General features: G+C 38.9%; 1 protein-coding gene across 1 annotated transcript in view; it reads left to right on the forward strand.

Annotated features, from left to right (window-relative positions):
* Positions 1–15,350, forward strand: part of LOC106612532 (CUB and sushi domain-containing protein 1) — a 200,871-nt gene extending 185,521 nt beyond the window's left edge. The window contains exons 49-60 of the mRNA XM_014213739.3: positions 499–678; positions 1,508–1,681; positions 7,281–7,454; positions 7,615–7,688; positions 7,853–7,964; positions 8,732–8,911; positions 9,271–9,333; positions 9,696–9,857; positions 9,973–10,085; positions 11,495–11,582; positions 11,735–11,870; positions 13,441–15,350. Of these exons, the coding sequence (XP_014069214.3) occupies positions 499–678; positions 1,508–1,681; positions 7,281–7,454; positions 7,615–7,688; positions 7,853–7,964; positions 8,732–8,911; positions 9,271–9,333; positions 9,696–9,857; positions 9,973–10,085; positions 11,495–11,582; positions 11,735–11,870; positions 13,441–13,600 (1,616 nt within the window). The 3' untranslated portion in view covers positions 13,601–15,350. The remainder of the gene's footprint in view (positions 1–498; positions 679–1,507; positions 1,682–7,280; positions 7,455–7,614; positions 7,689–7,852; positions 7,965–8,731; positions 8,912–9,270; positions 9,334–9,695; positions 9,858–9,972; positions 10,086–11,494; positions 11,583–11,734; positions 11,871–13,440) is intronic.
* The last annotated feature ends 8,036 nt before the right edge of the window (positions 15,351–23,386 follow it).

The following is a 23,386-nucleotide window of genomic DNA, read 5'->3' on the forward strand; positions in this document are numbered from 1 at the left end:
TGTGACAAGGGTTGAAAAGGATTTGCCAGTAGGTTGTAGACTTGATGCATGATGAGGACTGCTTGTCTAGCTTGCTAGCTAAGATTATGAAAGTATTGACATGATTAGTCCAATCAAAGCTACGGTAGATATAACTTGATTTGATGTCCGTTTTATCTTTGGCAAATGACCTCGAGCCTTCTTGGATAGGCACTTGAGTTTTCGAGCTCTACCTGTAGATTTTGCTGTGATGTAGTGTCTTCATCAGTGACAGAACACTGAGCCAATCAGAGAATATTACCAACCCGTACGCTCGGGCTCTGCCCCACCTCCCCAGAATGACGCGTTGCCACTGACTGTACTATAGGAGCACTACAGTGGACTCGTCTAACACACATCTTGTGTTCATTCAATCTAGACAATGAGACGTGGCCACAATGCACCTAATCCTACATGCCACTCTGTGCCTTTGATTATGCTTGTACAGTACTGTCTATGACTATTTCACCAATTCAACAGTGATCAGCTGTGGAGATCCAGGTCCTGTTGCCAATGGGATTTACATAGGGAATGAGTTTACCTTCAACAAGACTGTTCAGTACCACTGTAACCCAGGCCACGTCATGGATACTGTCGGTACGTCTGTGCTCCTCTGCACCAAGGACGGGTCTTGGAACCAAACCAAGTCTAACTGTAAAGGTAATTCAACTTTGGTTATGACTCAATAATACTTGCCGTTGGCTTACAAAGAAACAAACATTACTTTACTTATGGCTGAGATGAGAAGGTGCAACCAGAGAAATATAGTACAGATATCACAACAACACCCCAGAATTTCAAGCACTCAGAGATCAAAAGATTTCAAAAGTTTTTTGATCCTTTTTGGAGTAGTTTCTCTACCTTTTTGGCACAGCAAGCAAAATTATTGACTTGCACAGACTGAAGGGATGTTATCCATGAAATGTGTAAGCTCTGTGCTATCAGATGTCAGACTTCAAACGTGTGGAGAAAACAATGTATCCAGTTAGTGGTGCAATGCAGGCAAGCATAGAGCAGGGAAGTCTCCTCCTGAGCAGATTGACAGGCAGAGAATGAATGTGTGCACTTCACATATAATTTCCCAGAGTAGTACTTTAGCAAAGCAATTGCAATCCTGTGGGTGAATACTGTTTAATATGCCAGAAGTTCCTGTTTTAGAATTGTAATATTTTATCGTCTCAGCGGGAGTGTTAAGAAATTACAGTTCATGCAATACCCTGCATATAATCAAAAACAGATACACTTCCCATAACGGATATGTATTGTGATTAAAGGGACGACTACTTCCCAATGAATTACATTACTTGCCATTAATAGGCAAGTGAAAACACTTTCTCTCTGTTGGAGAACGGATATGATAATCAAATAGGATATGAACCGTTGTAAATCATCCATTCCCTTCTATTACATCAATAGATATGTTTAGAAAATTGAGTACTTACAGTACTTACTCACTCAAAATATTGATATTGTTTTTCCCCCACATCAGTGATCATGTGTGGCCATCCTCCGGCTGTTCGCAATGGGAAGGTTGAGGGATCAGACTTGCAGTGGGGCTCCAGTGTCACCTATAGCTGCTTCGATGGGTACCAGCTATCAAGCCCTGGAATCGTCTCATGTGAGGGGAACGGCACATGGCGAGGGGAGATCCCTCATTGTCTTCGTAAGTTGAAATTCAAGTTATTTTAAGACTGAACCTGAGCACTTGATCTAATCTTTGGTGCAATGGCAGTGTGCTCAAAGCTTAGCTATTTGCCTGTTGCTGGTTTTTGTAAAAAATGTAATTCTATAGTAGACACATCAAACTAATGAAAGCGGTGCCTTTCAAATGAAATGTGCCGTACCTGGCCTACTTATCCTTCCTATAGCCCTGTTAAAGTTGTGCTGCTGGGGAGTGCATGACCAGACTAAACCCTCTGTGAAATGTCAGATTTGACAGATTGGGAAACTGTTGTGACAGATGCAAACATTTTATAAATTGATCCCTCAAGTATCCGCAGCTAAGTCTGCCCATTACATGAGCATTACAAGGTGCATGGATGGAGTCTGCTGCTGCAGCCTGCAGGCCCTTGATCATAAGCTCCTGACACAGTGTCAGAAGTAGAGCCAGAATGTTGAGAAATTCTATGCACAGAGTGAGTTTTCATCTAAAGTCTGCAGGAGAGCACACTCTGTAAAATAAACTTATCATGCTGTGGGTCTGAAACAGGTCTGAGTGACTTCTGCCACTAAACTCTTTGTGGAACATTTAAGTGAGGCATTTCGCAAACATGAAGGACCTATTATGAAAAAGCAACTTGAAACCATTGTATTGTCCATTATAAAGAGCAGGACTAGTTCACACTTTTTACACTCACCTACATTATATCAGGGGTTCCCAAACTTTTTCACTCAAGGCCCCCTTCCAGCATTGTGGAACATCCCACCCCTCTTGTTGGTGGAGTCAACATTTTACAGGTTTTAAACTTATTTCCTGTAATTCTACACATTTTGTCATGGGGTGCAGATAACATTTTGTCGTTTTAAAGCTAATTTCCTTGCAATTCTATACATTTTTCTATTCCTAATGTCGATTCATGTGATATTTCAGTGACTCAAACATTACAACAAAATCTATGGGCTAAAAAAATCTTAACTGACATGGGCTAGTTGATCTGGACATTTCTGACAAGTTATAAATACAGAGCCTTTCGAAAGTATTCAAACCTCTTGACTTTTTCCACGTTTTGTTAGGTTACAGCCTTATTCTAAAATGTATTAAATTGTTTTTTTCCTCATCAATCTACACACAATACTCCATAATGACAAAGCAAAAACAGGTTTTTAGACATTTTTACGAAAATGTATTAAAAATAAAAAACTGATATGACATTTACGTAATTATTCAGACCCTTTACTCAGTACTTTGTTGAAGCACCTTTGGAAGAGATTACAGCCTCGAGTCTTCTTGGGTGTGACGCAACAAGCTTGGTACACCTGTATTTGGGGAGTTTTTCCCCATTCTTCTCTGCAGATCTTCTCAAGCTCTGTCAGGTTGGATAGGGACGTTGCTGCACAGCTATTTTCAGGTCTCTCCAGAGATGTTCGACCGGGTTCAAGTCCAGGCTCTGGCTGGGTCACTCAAGTACATTCAGAGACTTGTCCCGAAGCCACTCCTGCGTTGTCTTGGCTGTGTGCTTAGGGTTGTTGTCCTGTTGGAAGGTTAACTTTCACCACAGTCTGAGGTCCTGAGTGCTCTGGAGCAGGTTTTCATCAAGGATCTCTCTGTACTTTTCTCTGTTCATCTTTGCCTCGATCCTGACTAGTCTCTCAGTCCCTACCGCTGAAAAACATCCCCACAGCATGATGCTGCCATGTCCTCCAGACATGACGACTGGCATTAAGGCCAAAAAGTTCAATCTTGGTTTTATCAGACTAGAGAATCTTCTTTCTCATGGTCTGAGAGTCTTTTGGTGCCTTTTGGCAAACTCCAAGCGGGCTGTCATGTGCCTTTTACTGAGGAGTGGCTTCCATCTGGCCACTCTACAATAAATGCCTGATTGGTGGAGTGCTGCAGAGATGGTTGTCCTTCTGGAAGGTTCTCCCATCTCCACAGAGGAACTCTAGAAGACTGTCAGAGTGTGGGACTTTATATAGATAGGTGTGCGCCCTTCCAAATCATGTCCAATCAATTTAATTCTAAACATGTGAACTCCAATCAAGTTGTGGAAACATCTCAAGGATGATCAATGGAAACAGGATGCACCTGAGCTCAATTTCGAGTCTCCTAGCAAAGGGTCTGATTACTTCAAATCTAATTTTATTGGTCACATACTCATTGTTAGCAGATGTTAATGTGAGTGTAGCGAAATGCTTGTGCTTCTAGTTCCGACCATGCAGTAATATCTAACAAGTAATCTAACAATTTCACAACAACAAAGGAATGAATAAGAATATGTACATATAAATATATGGATGAGCGATGGCCGAATGGCATAGGCAAGATGCAGTAGATGGTATAGAGTACAGTATATACATATGAGATGAGTAATGTAGGGTATGTAAAAATTATATAAAGTGGCATTGTTTAAAGTGACTAGTGATACATTTATTACATCCAATTTTTTATTATTAAAGTGGCCAGAGATTTGAGTCAGTATGTTGGCAGCAGCCACTCCATGTTAGTGATGGCTGTTTAACAGTCTGATGGTCTTGCGATAGAAACTTTCCACCTTCTCCACTACTGTCCTGTCGATGTGGATAGAGGGGTGCTCCCTCTGCTGTTTCCTGAAGTCCACGATCATCTCCTTTGTTTTGTTGACGTTGAGTGTGAGGTTATTTTCCTGACACCACACTCCGAGGGCCCTCACCTCCTCGCAAGGTCGTCTTGTCGTTGTTGATAATCAAGCCTACCACTGTAGTGTCGTCTGCAAACTTAATGATTGAGTTGGAGGCGTGCATGGCCACGCAGTCATAGGTGAACAGGGAGTACAGGAGAGGGCTGAGAACGTACCCTTGTGAGGCCCCAGTGTTGAGGATCAGCGGGGTGGAGATGTTGTTTCCTACCCTCACCACCTGGGGGCGTCCCGTCAGAAAGTCCAGGACCCAGTTGCACAGGGTGGTCTCAAGCTTAATGACGAGTTTGGAGGGTACTATGGTGTTAAATGCTGAGCTGTAGTCGATGAACAGAATTCTTACATAGGTAATCCTCTTGTCCAGAGGGGTTAGGGCAGTGTGCAGTGTGATTTCGATTGCGTTGTCTGTGGACCTATTGGGGTGGTCAGCAAATTGGAGTGGGTCTCGGCTGTCAGGTAGGGTGGGGGTGATATGATCCTTGAATAGTCTCTCAAAGCACTTCATGATAACGGAAGTGAGTGCTATGGGGCGATAGTCATTTAGCTTAGTTACCTTAGCTTTCTTGGGAACAGAAACAATGGTGGCCCTCTTGAAGCTTGTGGTGTAAATAAGGTATTTCTGTTTTTCTTTTTTATAAATTAGCAAAAAATTCTAAAAACCTTTTTTCGCTTTTTCATTATGGGGTATTGTGTTTTAAAAAAAAATCTATTTTAGAATAAGACACTAACGTAAGTCAATGGGTCTGAATACTTTCCGAAGGCGGTGTAGCAACTTCTTATGGCTTGAATCCTGTTAGCGGGATCGATATGACAACAGCCAGTGAAAGTGCAGGGCGCCAAATTCAAAACAACAAAAATCTCATAATTAAAATTCCTCAAACATACAAGTATTATACACCATTTTAAAGCTTTACTTCTTGTTAATCCAGCCACAGTGTCTGATTTCAAAAAGGCTTTACGGCGAAAGCAAACCATATGATTATGTTAGGTCAGCGCCTTTACACAAAAAAACACAGCCATTTTCCAGCCAAAGAGAGGAGTCACAAAAAGCAGAAATAGAGATAAAATTAATCACTAACCTTTTATGATCTTCATCAGATGACACTCATATGACTTCATGTTACACAATACATGTATGTTTTGTTCAATAAAGTTCATATTTATATCCAAAAATCTCAGTTTACATTGGCGCGTTACACTCAGTAATGTTTTGCTTCCAAAACATCCGGTGATTTTGCAGAGAGCCACATCAATTTATAGAAATACTCATCATAAATGTTGATGAAAATACAAGTGTTATGCATAGGATTATAGATACACTTCTCCTTAATGCAACCGCTGTGTCAGATTTAAAAAAAGCTTTACCGAAAAAGCACACCATGCAATAATCTGAGTACGGCGCTCAGACACAAAAACATGCCATACAATATATCCGCCATGTTGGAGTCAACAATAGCATTATAAATATTCACTTACCTTTGATGATCTTCATCAGAATGCACTCCCAGGAATCCCAGTTCAACAATAAATGTTTGTTTTGTTTGATAAAGTCCATCCTTTATGTCCAAATACCTCCTTTTTGTTCGCGCCTTCAGTTCACAAATCCAAATTCACGATGCGCAGGTCAGACAAACTCAAAAAATCCCATTACAGTTCGTAGAAACATGTCAAACAATGTATACAATCAATCTTTAGGATGTTTTTATCATAAATCTGCAATAAAGTTTTAACCGGAGATATCCTTTGTCTTCAGAAATGCAATGGAACTGAGCTACCTCTCACGTGAGCACGCATGGCTGAGGCTCATGCCCTGCTGGCAGTCCTCTCACTCAATGAGCTCTTATTCATCCCAACTTCACAGTAGAAGCCTCAAACAAGGTTCTAAAGACCGTTGACATCTAGTGGAAGCCTTAAGAAGTGCAAAATGACCCCACAGACACTGTAGTTTGGATAGGCAATCACTTGAAAAACTACAAACCACTTCCTGTTTGGATTTTTTCTCAGGTTTTTGCCTGCCATATGAGTTCTGTTATACTCACCGACATCATTCAAACAGTTTTAGAAACTTCAGAGTGTTTTCTATCCAAATCTACTAATAATATGCATTTCTTAGTTTCTGGGCGTGAGTAGCAGGCAGTTTACTCTGGGCACGTCAGTCATCCAAGCTACTCAATACTACCACTATCCATAAGAGATATGCAATGACTGACTTGAGAAGAGGAAAATTTATGAAGTACAACCCAGTTTCGAAAATTGCACTTTGTGCATTCTACTATTACAACTTTCAAGATTAAGTTGAAAGCTGGACTCCAAAATAAATATGTATATTTGTATATATACTGTATATGTGTGTGTGTGTGTGTGTGTGTGTGTGTGTGTGTGTGTGTGTGTGTGTGTGTGTGTGTGTGTGTGTGTGTGTGTGTGTGTGTGTGTGTGTGTGTGTGTGTGTGTGTGTGTGTGTGTGTGTGTGTAATGGGAACCACTGACCTATATTATATAGGCTCTCTGTCTCACATAACCCTGTAAAGAACAAGCTCTCACAACTAGATTATCTTTTTTCACCTCATAATGTTGTGATTCCAAGAGCCATGTTATAAATGACTAGCTAGTCAGTTGTCATGTATACCCTGATGAAGACAGCTTGTCTGTCGAAATGTTGGTTATTAGGTTATTAAATTATTGCATCTGAGCTCCTAGAGTGTGTGGCTCTCCTTTTCTTTTTCAAGTATTCTCCTCCACTAGCTAGCACCTCGCTAGCCCCTCTTTCACCTCCAGATTAGCTGGTCAGTTTTGCCTATGAAACGTTGTGATCCTCATGCCTATTAAAAAATTGTGAAACATGAAATCCTAAACCCACGTAACCCGGATGATGTGTGTGATGTGAATTGTGTCATTTGATGTATGGTCTCTGTGGTTTGTTGTGCCTAGCTGTGCTGTGTGGAGACCCTGGCACCCCAGCAGAGGGTTATGCTGAGGGGAAGCAGTTCACCTACAGGTCAGAGGTGACCTTCTTCTGCAGAGACCCCAACATCCTGGTCGGGTCCCCCAGGAGACTGTGTCAGGTTGATGGGAGCTGGAGTGGCATACAGCCCTCATGTATAGGTGGGTCGCCCATTCATACCATAATAATAATAATAATAATAATACACATCTGCTGCCTTAGTTGTGGTGTGTTGTACCATATCATGTTGAGTGTTTCCTTCTTTTCTTCAGTGATGATGATGTTGGTAGGCAGTGAGCTAAACATTCCATTTGTCTTCAGATCCTGCATATAACACATGCAGAGACCCTGGAACTCCATCTTACGGGATACCAGTCACGTTCCAAGGATTTGAGGTAAGGTCCTTACTTTAAGCAATGTGAAATTATGAGTAAACAGACATCTTTGTATTGACATTTGTGCTCAGATAATTAGCTAAAACAATCCAAAATAGTATTCTGGTCAGTCAAAGTAATTCCCAGGTTGTTTACCATTTATAGTAAAGTGTCTTCTATTTTAGGTTGGAAGTAAAATCTCCTTCAAATGTCGTAAAAACTACCATATACTGGGATCTACGACAAGAACCTGTCTGGAAAATTTGACGTGGAGTGGTGTGCAACCAGAATGTATCGGTAAGACTTTTTTAACGTTTTTTTTTGTCCCAAGACATTGTCAAGAAAACTGAAGAAGTAATTTATTAATCCAGCAGGTATCATTTTTCTTAGCATTGACTTGTTAATGACTAGAGGGAGAGATACAGGCGGTATATAGGGGGGTATGACAGCCAAAAGGAGTAAAGTATTGGTTTAGCAAATGTAACCCTTTGATTTACTGCATTCTAGATCACTACTCTCCCCATGGCAGTGTCATGTTCTCTATCCCTCTCCTTAATAACTCTGCCCAGTATTATAGGTCTTGAGCTGTATATATGGATTGAAAGACAGATCAAAACGGAAAAGCCATTGAGGGTGATGTTCAAAAGGGAATGGACATTTGAGAAATGGCTGTGTGATTCATGGACGGAAGTAAAGTAGGGATTGCTGCCCTCAGCAAAAAAATATATAAAGTTAGCCAAGTTTAAGATGTTCGTATGTGAGTGGTAAATCAGTGTGCGATTTTGACAACATACCCCACAAAATCCTTCAGGCGTCTCCTCCACATAAAGTGGCTTCACTGTCAGAGGCTTGGGAGTAGGGAGGCTTAAGTTGATGACAGGAAAGGTGTGAAGACTGAGCTCATATATTATGTTACAAATAGATAGCAACACTCAGGATTTGTTTAATAATTTCACTCCTGATAGGATTGCTTGATCTCTACATAACTCCATAGTACTGGTGTATCCCGGTCAGTGGTCAAGGGAATTTATTGTGAATTACCTTGCTTTCTTTATTTTTTGTAGCCCATGCCTGCAGACAGCCCGAGACACCGTCTAACATTGATGTGAGGGCTATTGATCTACCAACTCTGGGCTATACTTTGATCTATACATGTCAGGACGGATTCTTCCTGGATGGGGGATCAGAGCACAGGACATGTAAACCTGATGGAAAGTGGTCTGGAAAGCCACCTGTCTGCAAAGGTATACTTTGGCACTGGAATATGCCTATTATTAAAATGTCACTATTTCCGGTGAGGAGGATAAATTGTACTGTGTGCCATATATTTAGATTATCAGTTCACCTGCATCTTGTATTTATCAATCATATTTCCCCCTATACATTGGTATTCAATAAAGTAGTTAATTTGCTTTGTTCTCTGTGCTGGCTGAGAATACCTAGATAACTGAGTATACAACATTTCTGCTATCATCACATCTGAATCACTTTGGTAAAATGTGGCCAAAACAACGTTGTGACTATTAGGCTACAAGCAGTAACTGACAGTGAGTAGGTCACGTCCATAAATGTAATTGAATCAATTATTTATTCTGTCTTTCAGTTGGCCCAAAAATAAATGGTAAAAAAGGAGTGGAGTCGGATGTTCAGAAAAACAAGATTGGTGGTATGTTATTTTCTCTGAGTCATCTTCTCTGTTCAAATGTCTTTTGGTATTTTGCGTCGTCATGATGATGTGGCAAGTGACACCTTGCTTCTTGAAAGTCCAATATCTTGAAAACTTGACTGCTGACATGCAAAACATTTTGGGGCTGTATCAACAGTGGAATAATGAAAAAAATGCAAATATAGTTTTTTTATGGATTTTTCCTTTAATATGGATACTGCACATCTTGAGATTACTCTTAATGACGGATCTTATGTACAGACAGCCGATGGATGACGCAAAAGCTAAAATAATCTGGTTGAATTATTGTACCTGATCTTGTTCTAGGCATACAGTATAACACAAGTCTTTCTTTCCTTCAGTTCCTGAAAATGTGTTTTCTTTAAACTTTGGCTGGACCGGGTTCTATGAGTACCTTGGGGCAAGAGAAGGTGCCACTATTACTGTACATGGATTCAATGCAACAACCAGTAGAGTCAATGTCACACTTTTGGATCAGAGCAGAATGCAGCTTAAACTTTCTGGTAAAGCACAACACACATGTTAACGCTGACATTATTTGATTTGGCAAATATTACAGTTGAAGTCAACATTACAACAGTAAACACCAACCGATAACCTAATTTCCATTGTTTTCAGGAACATACAAAAAGGAGGAGAATCATTTGCTACTGAAGGTTTACCAGATACGTGGTCCTACAGAGCATCATTTCAGTAAATTCAAGAACGACAACTGGGCAATGGATGGCTACGTGAGTCTTTTATTTTAATTAAATTATCATTATTTCCAATTACATTAGGGCCTTATTATGGACTTCAAAACAAAAATGTTGTGGCTCCCTTACTTAAGCCTGTTTTCTCCTTCCTCTGTTTTCTACTAATATGCTGTACACCTAGCTCATGAGGTGCAAATGTCTGCAGACCATGTCCTTCATCAATATGCAGCTCTGGCATAAGGTTTTGACTACCATACCTAATACAAGTGGCTTAAAATGATTTGAATGAACATGTCAGTTTTAAAATACCATATTACTATACTGTAGCCCTCTTTTGAAAGTAAAATATACTGTATCTTCATTTATACAATGGGCAGAGATGTAAAAATACTTGAAAGTACTAATTAAGTCATTTTTTGGGGTATCTGTACTTTACTATTTATATTTTTGACAATGTTCTACTTTTACTTCACTACATTCCTGAAGGAAAGGATGTACTTTTTACTCCATACGATCTCCAGCTGTCCCGTAGTAATGAACGTGTTGGGAGTCGGGACGAGATAGACAGGCAGGCAGCGTTTCTCAGCGAGTTGAAATCAGGAATCAGCTGGCATAATTTTTATGGATATATACAAAGAAATGTCAAACTAAACAAAGTGCAGCTCGTTTGCAGTCTTTCCAGCTTCAGTTTGAAGTGATTGTGTTCGCTGTGTTGTTGGCTAGCTCCTCTGAAAAACAGTGTCCAGGCGAGTGAACACATTTTTCTATGCCCGGCGAAATCGCACCTCATTAGCTCAGTGTTATGGATGTATCCAAATAAATGTCACTAGAAAACAGCTAAAGCAAATGCGGCTACTTTGTTGTTATTCTGACTGCACTTTTTGATGTGACTGTCAGTTAGCCGTAGTTGGCTAGCTCGCAAGCAAGGGATAAGAACGTTGCCAGCCAGTATGGCAATGGAACATTTAGAACGAATGACTGGGTTGTGTCCATAGATACAGAACAAAAAGACTGAACAACTGGGTCACGTCTCTAGCAACCGAACCGATAGAACAAACGACCAGCCGGCTTGGGTAGCAACCCTAGATTTGTGTCGGGACTATATCTTGTGGAAGGATGAAATAGAATGAATACATTCATCAAAATATTTTTTTTAATGAAAATATGTCAATCATTATTTGAATATGTAGGTAACCTGTTATATATAAGGATATATTGGCAAGTGCCAATATATCCTCCAAACACTGGCTTCTTGGGCATCACTTAAGTGAACACTACAGAATTAAGTAACTTCAAGGCGAGTTAGAATGATAAGCTGTATGAGATCCAAAGGGTTATGTGAGGTAAATGGGTAATAGTTCTCGTTGTGTAATGGTTCTGCATTTCAACTCTGCCCTGATTTAATCAGTAAAAAAGAAAATCCACTCTCTTTTGTGTTGGTTTAGGTAACCGCAGAGTCTGACCAGAAAACCTTTGTTTACCAGGGTCATATTCACAGCAAGGACTTTGGGAAATTTGTGCTAACAAGAGGAGGTACAGTCATTGTGTAGTCTCAGTAATACAACAACAACAACAACAAAAACTACATGCACGGTTACATTTTACTGCTGATACGTGATTCCTTTTACATAAGTTACTCCCGAAACCTTGACAAGAATGATTGTACTGTTATGTTTCTTTATTAGGTCTCTTTACAACAGACCTGGACCCATTAAATCCTCCATACTATGGCACGAATAGCAGTTCAGTAGCAGTTGCCATACTAGTGCCATTCTTTGCCCTTATTCTATCAGGGTTTGCATTTTACCTCTACAAACACAGGTAAGGAGTGCTGGCTATTGGATGTCTTGGTAACCTGCATTGGTGATGTTTGTCCATATATGCTTGGATGTTAAACATTGTTGTCTCTTTCTTATAAGTTATGGGAAACTCCTGTGCCAATTCACCAACGATGAGAGATCACTAAAAGTTTCAGTTGATAAATCGTTACATAACAAAGCCAAATGTTAGATGAGTGTGAGACAAAATGATTACAAGAAAGAGCAGTGGAGTTTTCCAAAGCTAATTGAACAAGCAAAAGAAAGAAAATGTGACAATATAAAATGGAAATTACCAAATATTAAAAGAACATAAAAAAATTGGCAGGGTACTTTCACAAGACACTGATGACAATGAGACACCCAAAGATGTAATCAGGGCTGGCGGCAGGTAAGACATAAGAAACTAAATCACTATAAACAACAATTCCTACTTCCACATCGTCATTACTGTCTTTTACTTTTTTCATTTTGTGGAGAAAAAAATGATAATTTGAGGGAAAAATATCAACTTGCTGGGCTTAAATTAATATGTTGTCTTTGATCTCATATTGTCATCTCTCTGTCAGCATATTTCAACCAGCTAAATGTTGTTCTATTTGTTTTTTGTAGACATTTACCCCCCCAAAATTCATGAGAATCCATGTTTTTTGACTGATAAAATTACCGGAGGGGTTTTGAAGTATTGTGTTTTAACGTATAATGAATACAGAATCATGCTTACTAAGTATCTTCATATTCACATAAGTGTCAGATTTAGAATACTGTCTTTTGACAATGTCATAATAACATATAGGATTAGTCTGTTTTGATAGTTATAATGTTTTCTTCTTTCTTTACGGAATTTTGCATACCATACTGTACATGTTTAGCCGCTAGGCTTCATTACCACCCTCTCTACCTCATTCAAACTCCCACAGAGACTTTGGAAAGCTTTGGAAATTTGTTTTTTAATATGCAGAGGTATTCTCCACATACCGTATGCAGATAGATCCTGCTTTAACAATGCCTTTATGGGGGATTAGCTTTAGGACTTTTTATATCCAAACAAAGTTAATGTAGAAGACACTAAGCCCTCCAGGCAAGTCTCTAAACCTGCATTTGTCTTACTTTTACTTAGTGAGATTTGTAAGGTAATGAAGGGAATATTAAGTAAAGGCTTACAAAGTAACTCCCGGATGGAAAGGTCTTCACATTGATCTTATATTGAAGCTTATAATCAGGTCAGTAGGCTTTGAGTAGGACTCCTCAGTATCATATTTCAAATAATAAGAGGTTATATAGTCTCCTAGGGTAAATGTGTATTCTAGATCAAAGGAGGGCTGAAACATAATTTCCTTAGCTACGGGTTTCATTTATTCTTATTCGTTCAATTTTAAGATGCAGTTACAATAATTTACAGAGTTTCTTCAAGTGGGAAAGAGTTTCTGCTTCGTCTTTGCACTTTTTGCTGTACATTAACATCCCTTCATGAAGCAAAGTCATATTTGTCTGAAAAGTAAACAACAATCATAGCAAGTAGAGTTATTAAAATATTGTAAATGTATTAACACTTTTAATTGTTCACCTTTCAGAACAAGACCAAAAGTACAATACAATGGCTACACAGGTCATGAAAACACAAATGGACAAGCATCATTTGAAAACCCTTTGTATGACACAAACATGAAACCCACGGAGGCGAAAGCTGTGAGGTTTGATACAACTCTGAACACAGTCTGCACAGTAGTATAGCCCTTGTATCGCCAACATTGGACTGGTTTTTACAGCGAGATGCAAATATTCCTTTGACTCATCACATTATGAGATGATAAAAGACAAGTTTTAAATCAAGGACAGTTTTATATGGACTAAAACAACAACTATTTGTGTTCTATGGAGCAAGGACCATGTACATGGCCAGGACAGAAAATACTCTCTTGGATCAAGGAGTTCTGCCTTTCATGGCTCTTTGCAGGATGGAAGTTTTCATTCTCCTCTCCTTTTTTGTTTTTTTCTGTATTTTTTCCCCAAAGGCCCTCCTTGGGGAAACACGGAAGTGTCTTGAAAAGCCACATAATTGTTGATAAAAAGTGTTTTCTTCAGTGAAGATGAACAACAAAGGAGGGAGCAACTTTGAACGTGTGCTGCTCATTCCTTGCCAGACTTCTCCAATAAAGGGAAAATATGCTACAACTACAACTGTCTCACAGGAGATCTTGGCTATCTAATCTCTGGGTAGTTAAAGGAACTCTCTCAGCTGTTGTGTTGAAAAACTTTATCGCACAAATTTTGCACTAGTTTGTTATGAATGGGTATGAAATGTGTCAAAAGAGGAATTTTCAACCTAACTGAAAAAATTACGTACAGGGTTTTTGACCATTTGTAGATAAACATACAGTATATTTCCATATCCACAGGGAGCAAGTTGTCATGCTGCCATGCTACTCTTTATGATCAGAGAGGCTTATTTTATTTATCAATATTGGTTTTGCAAATACATTTATGGAACACTCTGCTTACTTTTTTACATAGTTATATCATTTTAACTCTGGAGTCACAAATACCATGCAGCTTATCAAGCATCATTCCACAAATCTCAATTAAGGAGCAACTGGTGTACATGCAAATGTGCAGCTATTGTGAATCATTTGTCATTGTATTCACATATCAGTATTACTGCAGAGCAAAGCGATCTGGCTCATCTGCTTTGAAAAAACAACAATGCCCAATATTGTAGTATACTGTAAATTGCATCAAATAATTACAGTATGTATCATGCATGATAGTTTGTTTATATTGTTGATCATCAGTTTGCTCTTCATATTGTAGTTTATTTCACATTACCACAAGCATTGAACATTGTTAACATTTGTAACCCTACAAAACAGTTTGCAGTCCTATCTTGTGGTCTTGCTGCAACTTTGCTTACATTTCAAATATACCTCGTTGCGCAGAAGGACATAATTTTTCTACTCTACAATACTGGAACTAATGAAATGTTTATTTTTCATAAATGCTGCACTTGCTTTAAATCAGTTTTAATGCAGAAGTGTATTTTAATTTAAATGTGCCATAAGATTACACCATGTTTTATTCTGACACACATGTCACTTAAGGCCAGATGGGGAATGAAGTTGGATGGCAATCCTTCTTTAGCAGAGGCATGAGCTGGTCGTTTAGAAGCTTGTCTTAATAATCTCTTTTTCCCCCTTTATGGTATGTCCATCCTATCCTTAAGGGTATTGAGTCAGTGATGATGTATGGAACACTGACTTCCTATTTACACTCCAAGAAACACTGCCTTATTAAATTCAAAAGCATGACAAAGCTGTCACAGTTACAAATGACCTGTTACAACACTAATGCTTGAGAGTGTAGGGCTACTTGAATGCATACAGTACACTGTGATTCCAAAGTCATAGATTAGCTTATTGTTTTTCCTAATAATTTTGGTTATGCATGTTTTCACAAATAATATTAAAAATTAACAGTAGATAAACTACCTTAGCTTGTCTTTTCAAAATCTGTTATCATATGCACTTGCTTTGAGATCAATGACAAAATGTGTAATATAATCTTGTGAGCTATCAGATTCCAGTTAATATCTGTTGTATTTGTGGCCATTGAAGCATTGCAGGATTCCCAGAGTGTGATCAATTGAATGTGTGTTCGTAAAATAAGAAGAATTTGCATTTCCTACATTTTTCTACAAAGTGAACTATTTAGCATTTCACATTTCAAATCATGTCTGTTTTTCATTGCACACCTACGTACTGTACAGCAGTGTTTTCAATCAATAGGGTTAAGACGAAAATTTATCAAATCATCCCCCATTCTTTGTCAACATTTTGTGATGTAAGACCCACTGCTTTTAATCCACATCTTGCCTTCCTTTTGGCTTGCTGCAATAACGTTTTTCTTTCATCATCTGTAAAATATATTCCAAGAAAAGAGCTGTACAACTGCATTCAATTAAATATCATTCCATTTTACAACATCATGTTATCATGTGCTGCTGACTTGAAGTAGGTGCAAAAAAATATGTTTTTGTACAGAAATATATTTTTTATGAAGAATTTGTAAAATTATTAAATATGCTGTGCTTTTTTGATTAATGTAGGTACAAAACTTGTTAAAATAAATGTTTTTACTATACAAAATGTAAATGTATCGTCTGAGTATGAATATAAAATGTATATTATCTATGGTTGAAACTTTTCTTGCAAATGTCGATATATACAAGCTTTTATTTGAAAAAACATTGCTCGTATATATTTGTTTATACAAGAAAAAAAAAAAAAACTTAGAAAAAAATTGTATTACAGATTGTTCTATGACACAAGTTATATGACATATTTTGAAAACATTATTTCAGATTAAACATTTTTTATATAATTATCTATGGTCTCATCTATATAGAACTTTTTATTTTTGTTTTGTGTCATGACATATTTTACAAGACTATAGTGATATGTGTACAACAAAAAAACAAAATCTGAATTTGTGTATTTAGGCCTGGACTCAATCCCATCGCACTTTGTCAGCAATGTACCTAAGCGTTGGCAGTGACTGCATTCACGGTCAATACTGCATGGGGCACACCATGCATCACATTCTTGAAGTCTGTCCAATCAAAAAACTCAGCGGAGGCCTACTCACCCTCAACACAGGAGGACCGGAAGCAAACGCTTGACTCAGACTTTGCATTAGCTAAGTAAATAAATAGTAAAGCAGTGCTAAACCAATACATTGTCATCCACTACTGTATTCTGGCATGCTGAGTCCAAACAAATTAATCAGTAGGGGCTATTGTGCATCAACTAACCATCCCTTTATTAAACTACAAAAAGATAATGAAACAACACACCAAATAATAAAGGTAATCTGAAACTGAAATGCTACAATGGTATTGAAACGGAAACTCGGTATGTTTTACTGTATATTGCCTGTCCTGTTAGTAGTACTGTAGAGTGACATGACTGATCTAGTATAGCATGAACTTATTTTATAAACAAAACATTCCTCCCCTTTACCCTCAGAACAGCCTCAATTTGTCGGGGCATGAACTCTACAGGGTGTCGAAAGCATTCCACAGAGATGCTGGCCCATGTTGACTCCAATGCTTCCCACAGTTGTGTCAAGTTGGCTGGAGGTCCTTTGGGTAGTGGACCATTCTTGGCACACACAGGTAACTCTTGAGCGTGAAAAAAAACAGCACCATTGCAGTTCTTGATATACTCAAACCATTGCGCCTGGCACCTACTACCATACCCCGTTAAAAGGCACAAACTTTTTTCTTGCCCATTTAACCTCTGAATGGCACACACACACAATCAATGTCTTAATTGTGTCAAGGATTAAAAATCCTTCTCCTCCCCTTCATCTACACTAATTGAAGTGGATTTAAGAAGTGACATCAATAAGGGATCACAGCTTTCACCTGGTCAGTCTGTCATGGAAAGAGTGTTCTTAATATTTTGTACACTCAGTATATATAATAGATTTAAGCAGAGACTGAGACATCACTCATATTAGCTCTTAGGGTTCTGAGTGTAGGAGGCGCTAATGGCGAGCAACGCATTTGTTCTCTGTGTGTTCTCTGTCATAAAGAGCACATTTTCAACTTATTAAAAAACATGTTTTCCCATCTCAAGAGTTAAATAAAAACGTACTATATTAAGACACCTATTAAGTGCCAAATAAAGGAACAGGGTTAACCTTGAGAAACATGGTTGACGACTTCATCTGAAATCATCCATAAATCCCCTTGTGACAGGGAATGGAAGCTTGTTGTGTGCAACAGGGAGGGGTAATTGAATGAAATTTTATAAAAATCGTTAAAACATTTCTAGCCTGTCTATCCATGGGTAACAGTGTTGGCATGGTATGATCGACCCACTCAGCTTTCCAACACAAAACACCAGAAAATGACCAAAAAGAGTAGAACCAGTTAAACTGCTTTTACAATATTATTTGACTGTTAGAAAGTAATAAGTATTTGAAAAGGAATAGTTTTGTAACGTATACGCAGGGAGTCAGGAAGCAGGTGCAGTAGGTGAGTTTAATAATAAGAAACATGAACATAATCCAAACAGAACTAGCGTACTGAACGTAAACAAAACTAACACTGCCTGAAGACTGAGGCTACAGAGGGCTAAATAGGGGGGAAGTAATCTGGATGAGGATGAAGTCTTGGTGTGCGTAACGATGGGGAGCAGCTTTGCGCAATGATGGTTGCAGTGTAACAGTGTAGGTTCCGTCCCTCTCTTCGCCCCAACCTGGGCTCGAACCAGGGACCCTTGCACACATCAACAACTGACACCCCACAAAGCATCGTTACCCATCGCGCCACAAAAGCCGTGGCCCTTGCAACACAAGGGGAAACCCTACTTCAAGTCTCAGAGCGAGTGACGTCACTGATTGAAACGCTATTAGCGCGCACCACCGCTAACTAACTAGCCATTTCACATCGGTTACACTAGGTGTGCGTAATGTGGGTTGCCAGGACCGCTGGTTAAGAAGGCGACGTCGAGCCCAGGAGTAGGCGTGACAAGTTTCACCATATTGAAACAAGAGTTCGGTTCACGTAACAGGGTGGACCTTAAAATGAGGGACAGGTAGTTTTTTTTACTTAAAATGAATCACAAATCACACGTAATAAATACTAATGTTCAGAAATGACTTTCTCAAAGCAACAAAATAACTAGGGCTTTACAATGATTGTGAAAACTTTGATAAATGTTGGGGTTAAGTGGGTTAAAGCTTCCTAGAAGTCACAGTGGCTGCACAGAGGGACATGTCAACATGTTGAATGTTGGTACTTTAGCAAATCTTTATTCCCATGTGGTCTATATTAAAGGGAACTTTATTTAATATAACAAGCTTTTAAAATGCAATATTTGTGCACAATTTCTGCTTAAAATATCAAAGGTATGCAAAAGGAACTCATTTTGTGGAAATGCCCATTAGACTAAACACTCATTTGAATATAATTATGTGCAAACAGAATGTGCCCTGTGAGTTGATTCCAGCATGTTTACACCATTAATCAGGCTTGATTTAATGTTTTTGTGCTTAGCACAAATGCACACTATGGCTTACATCTGGCACCAAGGCAGCAGAAAGACCAGCACATATGCAAATGTTAAGACAGTATTGCTGGGCAGGATCATAGTTGATGAGCAGTTTTGCCACTATAGTCTGCAGATATAATAAGACAATAAGAAGTAATCTATAACATATTCTGAGGTGCGGGTCCTTTCAAAATACTTTACAACATTCCCAATAAACCTTCACTACTACACTATTGGGGGTATTTTTCCAGTCTCCCTACATAATTATGATTGATGATATAGCGTTTCAAACCTAATTATGCACTATAGTTGTATTTATTAATGTTTTGCTCCGGGAGAGTTCAACCAATTACGTCATTGGTTGATTGAGCCTGCTGTCTGATCTAAAAATGAATAGTAGTTCATTTTTAGTAGCAATTATTGTGGCCTTTTTTGTTTCGCCGATTGCACGATCACGCTAGCAGCGAGTAGATATGGTTGCCATTGTTCAATAGAGCCATTGGACTTGTCTCAACGATGTTCCTATCTGCCATGATATTGCAGGATATCTAGGTTGACTCATTATCCCTGGCTTTGTAAAGACTACAGCATAATGGGAGCCCTACTTCCTTGTTCCCACCCTCAAAGACAGGCTTTTCAAAACGGGGAAGGTACTGCTTTACAGGTTCACAGGAGCTATGCTACTATGCACTGTATATCCGAGATTGCTAAATTATTCACTACAATGGCTGCTTCTGATGATTCCGCTTTCCAAGAAGAGCTGGAAGCCAAATTTTGGGGGGATGTTAATTTACATAGGAACATACAGCCCTGTTTATTTGAGTCAGAATGCACTGAAGAGGAGTTGAAACAGCAATAAAAATAATAGTGAAACCAGCAAGCTGCGGCGGCAGCCTAGACCAGGTGGACCAGGTCAAAGGAAGGCAAATGACAAACAAGTAAGTTGTTTTGCTGTTGGTAGCTAGCTAGCAATATAACCTCACTTTTTACACAAGGCAGTGTTGTCAGTACATTACAATTTGGTGATCTATTCACCCATAACGGGGCTTGCTAAAAACAGTACAAGCCAAGCTTGCCCAGTTTAGCTAACTAGCTAACTGGTCCAGTATATAGCCTTGCTACTGTTATTTTCAAATGTCTTTTTAATGTTGTTTTATTTCTTTACTTACCTACACACACAGACACACACACACACACAGAGACACACACATACATTTTTTTTCGCACTATTGGTTAGAGCCTGTAAGTAAGCATTTAATTGTAAGGTCTACTACACCTGTTGTATTCGGCGCACGTGGCAAATACACTTTGATTTCATTTGTTTGCTATACCTAAAATGTACTGTAGTCTAGCATTATAGCTACTGTAGTTAGCTAGCTAGCCTAGCTAGACTCAGTGCCTCTTATTAGGAGCAAAACAGGATAAATGTTTTGATGATAATGGCGGAGAGTAAAGGAACGACTTTGGGTTTATGACTCATATTAGTATTGGAGTAACTATACTTGTGTGTTGTAGGTAGCTAGCTAACGTGTGTCTGTGAGATGCCTCAAATTCTACACCATGCTGCTACAGTAGGAATACAGACAGTACACAACGATTGCCCATTAATGTCTAATAGCGTTTTCGTTGTTCTCTCACAGACAATACCGCTTGGATGCAACGAAGTTAATGACTCTCAAGAGGAGATGTGAAAGGAGCCATAAAAATGTCCTGTAACACTTCATTTTAAAGGGTCCTTATTACAGTGTAATTACACATCTAATTACACTAACAAATATTATAGTTAACTGTAACAACTCCTAGTTACAGTGTAATAACAACATGCAACTGGTAGTAATTGCGGTATCTACAGTGCATTCGGGAAAAGTATTCCGACGCCTTGACTTTTCCACATTTCCTTACGTTACAGCCTTATTCTAAAATGGGTTAAATCGTTTTTTTTCCTCATCAATCTACACACATCATTTTAAATTTTTTTGCAAATGTTTTTTTTTTTTAACAACTGAAATATCATATTTACATGAATATTCAGACCCTTTACACAGTACTTTGTTGAAGCACCTTTGGCAGCGATTACAGACTCAAGTCTTCTTGGGTATGACATTACAAGCTTAGTACACCTGTATTTGGGGAGTTTCTTCCATTCTTCTCTGCAGATCCTGTCAAGCTTTGTCAGGTTGGATGGGGAACATCACTGCAAAGTTTTTTTTTAGGTCTCTCCGGAGATATTTGATCCTGTTCAAGTCCGGGCTCTGGCTGTGCCACTCAAGGACATTCAGAGACTTGTCCCGAAGCCACTCCTGCATTGTCTTGGCTGTGTGCTTAGGGTCATTGAACTGTTGGAAGGTGAACCTTCACATAGGGCTGAGGTCCTGAGTGCTCTGGAGGAGGTTTTCATCAAGGATCTCTCTGTACTTTGTTCCGTTCATCTTTCCCTCATCCTGACTAGTCTCCCAGTCCCTGCTGCTGAAAAACATCACCACAGCATGACTCTTGACATTATGCAGAAGAGACGCTTGGCATTCAGGACAGTCTTGGTTTCATCAGACCAGAGAATCTTATTTGTCATGGTCTGAAAGTCCTTTAGGTGCCTTTTGGCAAACTCCAAGCAGGATGACATGTGCCTTTTACTGAGGAGGGGCTTCCGTCTGGCCACTCTGCCTGATTGGTGGAGTGCTGCAGCAATGGTTGTCCTTCTGGAAAGTTTCCCATCTCCACAGATGAACTCCGGAGCTCTGTCAGTGTGACCAATGCGGGTTCTTGGTAGAGGTCGACCGATTATGATTTTTCAACGCCGATACCGATTATTGGAGGACCAAAAATGCCGATGCCGATTAATCGGCTGATTGTTTATTTATTTATTTGTAATCATGACAATTACAACAATACCAAAGGAACACTTATTTTAAGTTAATATAATACATCAATAAAATCAATTTAGCCTCAAATATATAATGAAACATGTTCAATTTGGTTTAAATAATGCAAAAACAAAATGTTGGAGAAGAAAGTAAAAGTGCAATATGTGCCATGTAAGAAAGCTAACGTTTAAGTTCCTTGCTCAGAACATGAGAACATATGAAAGCTGGAGGTTCCTGTTAACATAAGTCTTCAATATTCCCATGGAAGAAGTTTTAGGTTGTAGTTATTATAGGAATTATAGGACTATTTCACTCTATATAATTTGTATTTCATATACCTTTGACTATTGGATGTTCTTATAGGCACTTTAGTCTTGCCAGTGTAACAGTATAGCTTCCGTCCCTCTCCTCGCTGCTACCTGGGCTCGAACCAGGAACACATCGTCAACAGCCACCCTCGAAGCAGCGTTACCCATGCAGAGCAAGTGACGTTTGAAGTTTGAAACGCGATTAGCGCACACCCCGCTAACTAACTAGCCATTTCACATGGGTTACACCAGCCTAATCTCGGGAGTTGATAGGCTTGAAGTCATAAACAGCGCAATGCTTGAAGCATTGCGAAGAGCTGCTGGCAAAATGAAAGTGCTGTTTGAATGAATGCTTACGAGCCTGCTGGTGCCTACCATCGCTCAGTCAGACTACTCTATCAAATCATAGACTTAATTATAATATAATAACACACAGAAATACGAGCCTTAGGTCATTAATATGGTCGAATCCGGAAACTATCACGTTTATTCTTTCAGTGAAATACGGAACCGTTCCGTATTTTATCTAATGGGTGGCATCCATAAGTCTAAATATTCCTGTTACATTGCACAACCTTCAATGTTATGTCATAATTACGTAAAATTCTGGCAAATTAGTTCGCGACGAGCCAGGTGGCCCAAACTGTTGCATATACCCTGACTCAGCGTGCAATGATTGCAAGAGAAGTGACACAATTTCACCTGGTTAATATTGCCTGCTGACCTGGATTTCTTTTAGCTAAATATGCAGATTTAAAAATATATACTTCTGTGTATTGATTTTAAGAAAGGCATTGATGTTTATGGTTAGGTACATTCGTGCAACGAGTGTGCTTTTTTCGCAAATGCGCTTTTGTTAAATCATCCTCCGTTTGGCGAAGTTGGCTGTCTTTGTTAGGAAGAAATAGTCTTCACAGTTCGCAATGAGCCAGGCGGCCCAAACTGCTGCATATACCCTGACTCTGTTGAAAGAGAAGTGACACATTTTCCCTAGTTAAAATAAATTCATGTTAGCAGGCAATATTAACTAAATATGCAGGTTTAAAAAATTTTACTTGTGTATTGATTTTAAGAAAGGCATTGATGTTTATGGTTAGGTACACGTTGGAGCAACGTGTACCTAAGCGATTATATGCAACGCAGGACAGGCTAGATAAACTAGTAATATCATCAACCATGTGTAGTTAACTTGATTGATTGATTGTTATGATTGATTGATTGTTTTTTCTAAGATAAGTTTAATGCTAGCTAGCAACTTACCTTGGCTTCTTACTGCATTCGCGTAACAGGCAGGCT

This window comes from Salmo salar, chromosome 01 (assembly GCF_965601325.2).
Source record: "Salmo salar chromosome 01, fSalSal1, whole genome shotgun sequence".
Lineage (NCBI taxonomy): Eukaryota > Metazoa > Chordata > Actinopteri > Salmoniformes > Salmonidae > Salmo > Salmo salar.